Here is a 13,086-nt window from a genome sequence, read left to right on the forward strand (position 1 = left end):
GAAATAATGACTGATCAGAACAACTATTCCATCGGGAATCAGAAACCCATTTCAATACCAAAAACCAAATCAAATTAACCAAATCAGCCCGAACCAAAAATATTCTACATTCAAATTAAAGTTCTTTCAGTTGCATATACAAATATCATGATAGAAAGCCAGGAAGAATTCTTACTCATTATTTTGCACTGAAAGTTTTGAATATTTTTAAAAGCACCGATTTTTCATTTTGTGATTTACATGACCAAAATCTTTAGGAAGAAGTATCAAGGGGTGGGTGGGTTCAGTGATATTTATTTCCAGTGCTCATCAACTAACAAACTGTCCTTGTTGGAGCAAAAAATGGTATGCATACTTCTGTGAGAATATATCAAGAAATGAATTGACACTCAAATGGAAAACAAAAACAAAAGCAAACCACCAGTTAAGCAAACACGGTATGGTAAAAATCCCATGCAGATATTTGACAGAATATTAAAAAATAGTGATTATATAAAAAAAAAACTAATGAATAAATATACACTAAATGTCAAGCCAATAAACCCCACTAACAGGTAATATATAGGTAATTAGGATTATTATTTAAAGATAGCAACACTATCATACTGGTTTATGCTTATAACTAGCTAAAACATAATATGTGATAGGAGTTTTTGAGCCATAAAAATAACCAGTTAATTTTCGAAAGAAAGTTGACGGAAAATTCTAACCAACAAGTTATATACACAAAACATCTTTAAACAACTACTTTTAATTTTACATTAAATCGTCTAAATATTTTGCTATTATATAGGGAGTAAAATTACTAGAATTAAAAGAAAAAAAAAAGTCCTTCCCATCAAAAGGTACTCAAGCAGCAGTTTCTAAGTTCTAAAGGCTAATTCACATTCCAAAGCATGTGTACGTGCTGACTGTATAACGGAAGTCAGGGCTGAAATATGGATCCATTAAGTGTCTTTACTCAAGAGTAACTGATAACTAAATTGGTTTATCACAAAGATGGAGGGGTGTGCTGGCATGATCCTTCACATTTTATGTTGTGTTCACTCCTGATCCATAGTTTTTGGTTGTTGTTTTTTTTTTGTTTTTTTTTTCTGCTTTCTGGTACCATGGACTGCACAATGAAACTGGGTGTGGAGAGTTGTAACTTAGGTGAAGGGCATTCTTATTCCTTATTATGGCGGAGAATTTCTGATCACTTTTCCTTGACTATTTTGAGTTAGAGAAGTAAAACTGAAGAGAAGTCACACTTTTCTCCTATGAGTTTGACTTTCTTTTTTTTTTTTTTTTTTAAGAGGAAAGGAAGAATTCCCTGCTAAAATTTGTTTCATTTGAAATAGGTACTTTTACTGACACTGAAATTTTAGTTAAAGCAGTAAAGCTTTAACATGATTTTTAAAAATTTATGTTTCTGTTAATGAATTTCAAATTCAGACCTACCATTTGATCAGTCTTGGTAGATGAAGTAGTGGGTGTAGTTTATTGCCTGGTCAGTGCTTCATCTGTGAAAGTCAAGATTAATAAGATTTAATTATTTTTAGTAATGAAGATAACATATTTGGCGTTTTAACAGTGTTACAATTTACTAAAATATAATCTACATGAACAGACCATTTACTTTAAAACAATCTAATCCATGAAAAATTGCTGGATAATACATTCCTTTTTTTCTGGACAAGTCTGAAAAACTCAGGCTATAATTTGTGTGTTTCATCTACTTAAATTATTGGTACTAAGTTTATTTTTATCTATTTCATGTACTTCTTGAACCTGCTATGAAACAATTTCCTCCCTGAGGCATGAGAGATATTAGAAAAATAATTAAATATTCTTTCCAGTTTTTTATGACACAATAGTAGTTGTAATTCTATCAATATATTTAGCGTCTCTCTACCATGAAAGGTCATTTTGTGAGTTTCGTTGTAATTGAATAACAAAAAAAAAAAAATTTAAACAGCTTTGTTTCAAAAACTATATCAAATTTAAATATTTTTGATAGTACTTACATACGATGACAATATTACTCTCTGAAGCATTTTTTTAATGGATTATTTGCATGCTTAAAGAACCTCTTCTTGATGTGAAGCAATGAGGAAACTTTTCTGAACAGGTACATGTTCACTACCTATCAAAAGAAGGGTTGACTTCTCTTCTGTTGAGGGAAGCAGAAATCCATGAATACCAATGCCTTTCAAGTAATCAACCTTAGGAGAATATGGAGAAGAACCTGCTACCTTTAGATAGGAAATTTGGGCTCATTTTGCAACCTGAAGCACAGAGCAAAAGCTAATTTTGTTTTCCATCTCTATACAATTCCATATAATTTATAGTCTTACTGTACTAAAATAATTTACGGTGGATCAGTATTTTTGAATCTGCTCTGCAGATTCTCCATGTTAACATGGAGTTCCACCAAATAATAAAGCTTTAAGGTTTAGTCTTGGGTCTTTAAACATATTTAGCAGGACAATGCCTAATGATTTTTTGTCACCATTGCTAACCTGTTTGAATGATTTGATAGTATGAACGTAAAGGTCACTCAGGTAAGGTAAAAGCACCATTAGGTAAGGTAAAGTTGCAGCATGGTAATAAATGAAATGTGTGAGGTGATACGCAAATTGCCATGGTATGTAATATAGACTGAAAAATCTGTTCTTCTCTGATCATGGATTATTAGTGCTAAACATTATAAATACCATGTAAACCTCAATTTAAGTTGCTGAATGCATTGTTTATAGTTTAAGTCAGTGCTTATATGCACTGAATATGCAATCAATCAAATATGCAATAAGAATTTGAGTATTTACTAGAGGAACAAACTGATATGAATACAGGTGGACCTAAAACTTGCATATTTTGCCCTGATTAGAGGTTCTAAGAGTAATTTAATTTTGGAATGCTCCTCGCTTAAAACGGCTAATTGGTCTCCTAATCTTATGGTGGAATTTTGTTGAACAGATTAGAAAAACAGACGAACAGTATCAGCAAATTCAGTTTCCTTTCATGGAAAAATCACAAGAGAAATGAATGACCTAGAACAATGATCATAAATTATTTTGCTGCTTGTTAGGAGCGAAGGTGAATGAAAGAAACTCAGTTTGGTTTCGAAGTATACAGATATTTTAGATCTCAATGGTCTGGAGGTAACCTATGAGCATTTGAAATCTTACTGATATTTTTCTTTCCACACACAGGAGCTGAGAATCCCTAGAATAAGGAGAATCTTGATTTACCCCAGGCTATGAAAGCTTACAAAAGTTGGTTTTACTGGAGGCTTCTGCCAGTTTGAAAAGACAGTTATTTCCAAAGTGGCATATAAACCAGGAAAGGCATTAAGTGGGACTCAGGGTTAGGATGGAAGAAAGGACAGTAAGATCCTTACTGTGGTTTTCATTATTATTTTAGAAATATTTCAAAAGGTGAGGACAATGGAGATCCCCATACTGACAGCGAAGCACCAAAAATACCTCCCAAAGTAGGGTAGAAATGATTTTTTGATCAGCCACTTCTCATTGGTCAGGAATTGTTCATCACACAAATATCACTTATATAAAGCAGTCATTTCAAACTTTAGACTTTATTTACAATGATAATTTGCATATCTTTATTACTTAGAAAATAATTTATATTTTTCCACCATTTAAACAAAGAATAGGCCTGAGTCTCATGCCTGTTGCACAGCTTTTACCTTCAAAGAAAGTTCTCTGGGCACGTGACAGGGGACGTCGGGAAATCGCAAATCAAGAAAGGCAGGGGACATGAGGAAATCACAATACATACATGTAATATGAACAGTCTGCATATCGTACAATCCCTTTTCTTTAGTTTTACTGGGATTGCAATAATTAGGGGTTTGTTCTGGAAGTCGATCAAAACGGAACATATAGAATTGGGTATTCTGTTTTTAGAAAATGAGTATTTTCTTAAACATGAGGACATTCCTTCACTTGCCAGATGAAGACTAGTATAGATCTATCCCTGTACAGTGCTACTATCTTCATCTACTGAGAGAAAACCAAATCTTATAAAAATGACAAATAAAATTTTATAGTTTAGAAAAAAGCTAAAGTGGTGTTCTCACCAAGGAACGATATCCTAAAGGTTGGCTTAGTCGGATACCTGGAAAGGACATTATAATAGCATGCTGGAAACGACAGTGATGACACTCATAGTAATACCTGGTCTTTTCCTTAACAGAGAGCAACCCCTAGCATCAAGGTCACCAGCTCTGAGTTTTCCTCCCAGTGGGTTTATGGCTGTCTGTACAATGATCCTTTTTCCTAAATGGGCTACAGATTCCTTCATTTGAAAGACCTGAGTTTACCTAAATGGCACCTATAAATAGGCTCATATAAAAACGTAGCAAATTGCAACAAACACACTGGCACCACAGGGAATAAGCTCTGGAGTTGGAAGTGAACACAGTAATACCGCTGTCACCGAGGAGGGGGAGAACATAGCCAGCAGAAAAAGTCTTTTTATGCCCCTGGTCATCTTTTGGGATGTACTGAATGTGTATGAAAGGGTCATCCTTGATCTCTATTTCTTTATTTCAATGGATTTTTAGCTGTAATATCCTGGCAATTGATTTTTGAAGAAAAAAAGGTGATCAATCTGCCTGGACTGATTGACACAATTTGGGAATGAAGAGGTTTTAAGTGCTTTGGCCACCATTATTTCAGGTACTCTAAAACAGAATAAACGCAACCGGGTCATTTGCTAAGACCTCTACTCTGGCAGCCAGACTGGCCAGCTTTGACGCAGCACCTGCCAATACACAGTTGTAAACTCGTGACTGTTTTGCTGTCACATTACTTGCTCCACAACCTGTATTTGTGCTCACTTTCACCTGTGTTTTAGACACTTGTCATACGACATTTGGAGAATGGGGAAAGATTTGTTTTGTTAAGTAATTAGGTACAAGAGATAAACGAGCACATTTTTTCCCCCTCTTCTCTTATTTGCAAGGGAAGGAAAACAGTTAATGTCACTGGGGAAATGCATTTGACTCACAGTAATTTTTGCAAACATGAGACACAAAAGCATTACTAAGAAAATGGAAAACAACTCAGTAAATCCTGAATAGTGAAGACCTAGTGTTAACACAAAAATATGAAATTATTCTCATTTTTGAAGCAGAGTCTGCATCTACTTGATCCTTTTTCCTATTTTCCTACTTAATGGGAAATCTGCCCTGAAATTGTGTTTACTTTAGATTATGTTATGTTTGCCTTATTTGAAAAATGCCATAGGTTAATGTAAAATCACTGCTTTGGAAAGGAAGAATATTCATTTATGAGAAACAAAAGCATTTTTAATGTAAACACTCTTTGCTATGACTTCAGAGGAAAGAAAAATTAGAAATCACCATCAAGGTTAACTTAGAAGCTAAGATCGTTTCATTGATGAACAAGTTCTTCCGTACATAGTACTGAAGGAGGAATTATAACCAAAAAACATTCGCAAGAAATGGATACCAATTATAAAAATTCGGTATTGGTTATGCAAGTCTTTCTCTTTGGGAGACATGAACCCCAAAGTGACCTAAAAGTTCAAAGTTCCTAGGAAAAAACATTCTTTGTGGCATCTTCCTTTAATTGGCATAAAATAACTATCTGATTATCATTTAAATTAGAATAGGTAGATATGTGGCTGTCCTTAGACCTCCGTGCAAATGATTCATCACTCTCTTACTGGGCTTGGAGATAGATACAATGTATAAAAATGGTGATTAAAATATAACTTTATAAAAATGTTTCCCTTTTCCTTTTTTAAAAAAAAGAGTTTACTATCTACAGAAACAAAAAAATCTTTATATTTACATCAAGATAACTATTCATGACAAATATAATAATATGAAATAAAATATTGAAAGTGAGTATCAACTTTTTAAATAAGGTTTGGCTCACAGCATAAACAAGTGTAGATGAACAAATAAAAAAAAAAGACTTTCAATAATAGGCCCAGTACCCAAAATTCCCTCTATAATTTTCCCTGCCAAAAGAAACATGACAATGGGCCAGATTGCAGACAGAAGCTACCTTACCCCACGGCACGTGGAACACCACAACAAGGTTGTTGTCAGTGGGACCTTCACCACCCAAAGCCAATCTTCAACAGTTGCCCAGAATCAGGCTTTCGCTATGTCAACAAACACCAAACCCTAGGTTGCAATTTTCCCCCTTCATCTCTCGCTATATGTCCCATAGTGGGTTTCTGTTTGCCCTTTTTTCTTCTTTTCTATCACACATTTTGCAGCATATTTAAGACATGGAAGGTCACCGTGAAGAGCAATTCCCCCAAGTCTCCTCTGGCAACTTTTCAGAATTCTAACCTAATTAAAAGATCGGACTTCAGCCCCTTCTTAGGTGTTTATGTATAAAGAATGCCATCCCCTTAAAAATAGTTGATTTGATCTTACATGAGTGACAGACATACTCACAGACAAACAGCTCCTATACATTCATTAGGCAAGCAGATTGGAAAATGCCTGTCTTCCAGGTTTAAGGCTGGCGATAGAGCGCCTCCAAGTGGTGCATTAGTATAGTACCAATCCCGTGGCCCTCTCACCAGCCTGTGAATACCCTCCCTCTTCAGAGGGCCCTGGACTGAAGCTAAATGGAGGAAGGCATTTGGAATGGCTGCCTCTCAGACACTCCAGAGTGAACTGCCTTCCGTTTGTTCAGATGTGCTGAGTCATCTGCTGCAGCTATTCTATGAATGACTAAAACCATAAAAATCTCTGTTGACATAAGCACATACATACACACAAGCATGCTCTCTCTCTCTCCTCTCTCTCTGTCTCACACACACACACACACACACACACACACACACACACACACACACACGATATTGGCAGGATGTAGAAGATTCAAATAATGCTCTGGAACTTTCATCCGTCAGTACTAAGAGCAAAAGCTCCTTAGTTGGTAACTTACATTCACTGCACTGTTTCCCTGCTAAGCCGCCCCATTTCCTCTGTGAATTGTTTTCCTTTTTTTTCCTTTATAACTTACTATATCACAGTGACCACTATATATCTTAATATGAATGTTACTAAAGTGTGGAGCCAGTAACGCTGGCTTTCAGTGTGCATGTGCGTGTATGTGTGTGAATATGTTTTACATGTATCTACGTGCGAGCTTATATACACACACACATATATACTTCTTCCTTAAAAAAATCCTTGGAAGCTGGTGTTGCAAATGTGAAAGCTTCTCCGAGCAAGAGTTTTTAACAATGTACCTCACTGTAAAAATAAACACATAAAATGCAAAGAATTCCCAAATGCAATAGCTGTTTGCCCATCTTCTTGTATTTCTACAGTGTTGTGTCTAAGTGTTGTGCTGGCTTGAAAAGAGTCTGTGACAAGTCACTCTGTTGGGAAACACAGCTCATTATATCCATCGTCACTGGTTTTGCTTCAGGGTTGGGATCTCCTCTCCTCTTGGCTTCCCTTTCTCTTCCTCTTCTTCCCTGATGGCCTGGATCTGTTCTGAGGAATGCTGTTGGGGTGACTGGTCCAGGGATTGACTCTCTATGCCCGCCAACCGCTGTTCCTCTTCAATGACTTTCTTCCACATCTTGTGGTTCTGCAGGAGGTGTTGAGTTATTTGGCAGTAGATTTTCCTCCTTTTGAAAGTTTTCTTTCCTGAGAAAACACCAAATTACTTATTTGTGTGCTCAGTACATGGTGGTTATTTTTTTCCACATCATTAATAGGAGCTAAAGTACCAAACAGATACATATACCACTTGATTTGCGTATCATCATAATGTTGCTTTCAAGAGTAGGGAAATAAGAGGGAGATGGCAACCATCATTAATATATCATGGTTACATCGAGACATACTGTGAACCGGATTTAATATCCAGTAATGCCCTATAAAAAGTTCTACTTAAGTTTTGGTATTATTCTCAATACAGTCAGATCCTCCAGATTTTTCACCTGGACTACTGGAAGAACTTCTTGTTAGGTCTTCCTTTACTTTGTCAGCTAATTCAACCCACAAAAGTCTACAAGATTGATTTCTTTTAGGATGGTTTGAATGTTATTGTTCTGCTTCACACGGACTAAAATATTAATTTCAAAATCCTGTCAAAGTTCTCCCACAAGCTGGCACAAGCATGCTTTTGCAGTCTTCCATCTTCCACAGCCTGGCTTCTGTCTCTACTTCCATATATACACTGAACTCTTCTACTGTCCAGCAGGTACTGGCCCTCCTTCTCAAATGCTCTTCTCAGTCCTCAAAAGTTCATGCCCATTTATTATTTTGAGACTCAGATTTTACTGAATTGCTCCTATAAGAAATACTCTCTCCCCCTGTCTCCCCTCACTCTTCTAAACTCTCATTTCCCTCCATTCATGCTTCCAAGAGTACACATTGTTTTCATTTTTTTCCTTTCTCATTATCTTGGTATCTTTTTCTGATAACTGCATATCCAAAATCAGAAACTCTCATCCCTTCTTTCAATTATATAGTTCTAGAAAAGGTTGTCAAACTCTACTTCCCCACCCACCTTCCCACAATATAGCCCTGTTGCAGCAGCTAGTCAATGGGTGTGACCCAAATCAGGTCAATCAGCATCTTCCCCTGGGAATTTTCCCAACAGCATGGAATCAGTCAGGGAATGGGGGCTGGGGATCTTTTCTCCTCTGCCTGTTTATGTGAAATGAAGTGAATATAGAGCTGGCTAGATTTCCAGTTTCACATAGAAAGAAAGGTTGAAAGATCAAGCTGTCAGGCAGGTGACTCAGAGACAAGAGCAGGTGCAAGTAAGCGTGAATACTGGACAACATCCCAATTACCTGAACCAGTAATTTTCCCTTTTGTATATACTCACTTTATTGGAGTCTTGTCACTTGTAACAAAAACAATGTCCTCAATGACGTGCATTCTTTTATTTTTATTTTATTTAATTTTTTAAAGTTTATTATTTTGAGAAAGACAGAGACTGCACGAGTAGGAGAGGGGCAGAGAGAGAATCCCAAGCAGGCTCTGCAGCACTGTCAGCACAGAGCCCAACACGGGGCTCAAACTCACAAAAGTGTGAGATCCTGACCTGAGCCAAAACCAAAACTCAGACGCTTAACCCACTGAGCCACCCAGGTGCCCCAATAACATGCATTCTTTAGGGCACTTATCTTGCTCTCATATATTACAGGCCTTAGCCCCTCTACTAGACTACAGCTTCTTTTAGGGAGCCTTGTAAAGACAAGTATGTATCTTATACAGAATGAGGCTCAGCAAATATGCATTTGATAAGTAAATAAATTACATTGTCTTGGTGACCAAAACATTTCATGTGTTCAACATGGAAATAGTAAGGACAATTTTCACAGAATTGCATCTCTTAAGGAACTATAATATCATCAACTTTGACAGATGAAACATAAGACATTTTAAAGACCTTTGAATTGATACCATAATTCACTATTTAGTCTTCCAATTCTTTATCTACTTATTAAGAACCTAATATGCACCAAGTATGGTAGGTTCTGGTCATTCACTGATAGACATAATGCCTGCCAGCATGGAGTTTTACTCTAGTGGGCAAGAGTGAAAAGGTAGGTACAATCACACTGAGTCTTACAAAATCTTTTAAAGGTGCCAGAAAGAGACAAAAATTACTCAGCCAAGAGAATATGGCATGATGACCATGGCTTGGGCTAGGAAGAAAGTAATGAAAATGAAGACAAGTAGATAAATGTGAGACATATTTGTGAGGTTTAATCAACAGGACTTTGGCAACTGATTAGATGTAAGGAAAAAAAGAAGAAAGAGGAATCAAAGACAACCCTGAGCTGTCTGGCCTGAGCCATTGAGTAGGTGGTCATAAGATGTACTGAGAAGGCAATGTTAGGTGAGGAGATTTGAGGGAGATGCTGAACATGAAATGTCTGGGACACCTTCAAGTGCAATGGTAAAGTAAGAACTAGACTTGAGTTTAGAAGAGGGTCTGCTTGTGGCCAGAATATAACTTTTAGTACCTTCATCCGAGTGGCCATCTTAGACTTAGACCAAGAATTTAGAAATTAGGCTAAGATCCCCTATTGGACTATGAACTTTCCAATGCACAGAAGCCAGGTCCCTCCTTTTGTGTGTATATTGTGTACAAAGCTCCAGACTTTAGTAAGAGTTTACTAGATGAATCACGTTCTTTCTAGTTTCTGTTCCACAGGTCCAAGTAAATGATGAAGTGGTGGTAAGTGATAAAAATGACAACGATATGAAAAAGCGGTCCACAGGAAATTATGATCTAATGGGGACTACATTAAAGAGTTAACAGTACAAGTTACCAGGAATATCAGCAGGGATATTTGGGTTTACCTAATGAAGTAGTAATGATTTACAATGTACAATCTGAGAGGAAAAAAGAAGAAAAAAAATAGTAAGAATAGGAAAAAAATACATTAGCTATGAGATATGCCAAAGGAAGTAGATCTTTTGGAGGCCATCCACCAAAATTTTTATGGAAGTACTAGTGATTCTGTCAACAGTTTTATTATAATATACCACAAAAATTATTTTATTTTACAGGGTAAGATCAATTTCAAAATACAGTTAAAAAAAAAAAAAGGACACTGATAACCAGTAAGGAAACTGAATTAGTAATCAAAAATCTGCCAAAAAACAAGAGTCCAGGGCCAGATGGCTTTCCAGGGAAATTCTAGCAAACATTTAAGGAAGAGTTAACACCTATTCTCTTGAAACTATTCCAAAAAATAGAAATGGAAGGAAAACTTCCAAACTCTTTCTATGAAGCCAGCATTACCTTGATTCCAAAACCAGACAGAGACCCCACTAAAAAGGAGAACTACAGACCAATTTCCCTGATGAACATGGATACAAAAATCCTCAACAAGATATTAGCCAACCGGCTCCAACAATACGTTAAAAAAATTATTCACCACGACCAAGCGGGATTTATACCTGGGATGCAGGGTTGGTTCAATATCTGCAAAACAATTAGCATGATTCATCACATCAATAAAAGAAAGGACAAGAACCATATGATCCTCTCAATAGATGCAGAGAAAGCATTTGACAAAATACAGCATCCTTTCTTGATAAAAACCCTCAAGAAAGTAGGGATAGAAGGAGCATACCCCCAGATCATAAAAGCCATATATGAACGACCCAATGCTAATATCATTCTCAAAAGGGAAAAACTGACAGAAAGAAATAAAAGGCATCCAAATCGGCCAGGAGGAGGTCAAACTTTCACTCTTCTCAGATGACGTGATAATCTGTATGGAAAACCCAAAAGACTCCACCAAAAAACTGCTAGAACTGATTCATGAATTCAGCGAAGTTGCAGTATATAAAATCAACACACAGAAATCGGTTGCATTTCTATTCACCAACAATGAAGCAACAGAAAGAGAAATCAAAGAATCGATCCCATTTACAGTTGCACTAAAAACCATAAAATACCCAGGAATAAATCTAAACAAAGAGGTGAAAAATCTATACACTGAAAAGTATAGAAAGCTTATGAAAGAAATGGAAGAAGACACACAAAAATGGAAAAAGATTCCATGCTCCTGGATAGGAAGAACAAATATTGTTAAAATGTCAATACTACCGAAAGCAATCTACATATTCAATGCAATCCCTATCAAAGTTACACCAGCATTTTTACAGAGCTAGAACAAATAATCCTAAAATTTGTATGGAACCAGAAAAGACCCCGAATAGCCAAAGCGATCTTGAAAAAGAAAACCAAAGCAGGAGGCATCACAATCCTAGACTTCATGCTATACTACAAAGCTGTAATCATCAGGATAGTACGGTACTGGCACAAGAACACTCAGATCAATGGAACAGAATAGAGAACCCAGAAATGGACCCACAAACATATGGCCAACTGATCTTTGACAAAGCAGGAAAGAATATCCAATGGAATAAAGACAGTCTCTTCAGCAAGAGGTGCTGGGAAAACTGGACAGCGACATGCAGAAAAATGAACCTGGACCACTTTCTTACACCATACACAAAAATAAACTCAAAATGGATGAAAGACCTCAATGTAAGACAGGAAGCCATCAAAATCCTTGAGGAGAAAGCAGGCAAAAACCTCTTTGATCTTACGTGCAGCAAGTTCTTACTCAACACGTCTCCAGAGGCAAGGGAAACAAAAGCAAAAATGAACTACTGGGACCTCATCAAAGTAAAAACCTTCTGCACAGCGAAGGAAACAATCAGTAAAACTAAAAGGCAACTGACAGAAAGGGAGAAGATATTTGCAAATGACATATGAGATAAAGGGTTAGTATCCAAAATCTATAAAGAACTTCTCAAACTCAACACCCAAAAAACAAATAACCCAGTGAAGAAATGGGCAAAAGACATGAATAGACACTTCTCCAAGGAAGATATACAGATGGCTAATCAACACATGAAAAAATGCTCCACATCACTCATCATCAGGGAAATACAAATCAAAACCACAATGAGATACCACCTGACAACTGTCAGAATGGGTAACATGAACAACTCAGTCAACAACAGATGTTGGCGAGTATGCAGAGAAAGAGGATCTCTTTTGTATTGTTGGTGGGAATGCAAGCTGGTGCAGCCACTCTGGAAAATAGTATGGAGGTTCCTCAAAAAGCTAAAAATAGAACTTCCCTATGACCCACCAATTGCACTACTAGGCATTTATCTACGGGATACAGGTATGCTGTTTTGAAGGGACACATGCACCCCCACGTTTATAGCAGCACTATCAACAACAGCCAAAGTATGGAAAGAGCCCAAATGTCCATCGATGGATGAATGGATAAAGAAGAGGTGGTATATATACATATACACAATGGAGTATTACTCGGCAATCAAAAAGAATGAAATCTTACCATTTGCAACTATGTGGATGGAACTGGAGGGTATTATGCTAAGTGAAATTAGTCAGAGAAAGACAAAAATTATATGACTTCACTCATATGAGGACTTTAAGAGACGAAACAGATGAACATAAGGGAAGGGAAACAAAAATAATATAAAAACAGGGAGTGGGACAAAACAGAAGAGACTCATAAATATGGAGAACTGAGGGTTGCTGGAGGGGTTGTAGGAGGGGG

The 13,086-nt window shown here is 36.7% G+C and overlaps 1 protein-coding gene across 2 annotated transcripts in view; it reads right to left on the reverse strand.

Moving 5' to 3' along the window:
• Positions 1-277: 277 nt before the first annotated feature.
• PDE3A (phosphodiesterase 3A) overlaps positions 278-13,086 on the reverse strand; it is a 327,497-nt gene continuing 314,688 nt past the window's right edge. For both annotated transcript variants that reach the window (XM_019452142.2, XM_019452141.2), the window contains one exon: positions 278-7,654. In XM_019452142.2, the coding sequence (XP_019307687.2) occupies positions 7,413-7,654 (242 nt within the window). In that variant the 3' untranslated portion in view covers positions 278-7,412. The remainder of the gene's footprint in view (positions 7,655-13,086) is intronic.

The sequence above is a fragment of the Panthera pardus genome, unplaced genomic scaffold, assembly GCF_024362965.1.
Source record: "Panthera pardus isolate Hobbes unplaced genomic scaffold, ASM2436296v1 HiC_scaffold_6, whole genome shotgun sequence".
Classification (NCBI taxonomy): Eukaryota; Metazoa; Chordata; class Mammalia; order Carnivora; family Felidae; genus Panthera; species Panthera pardus.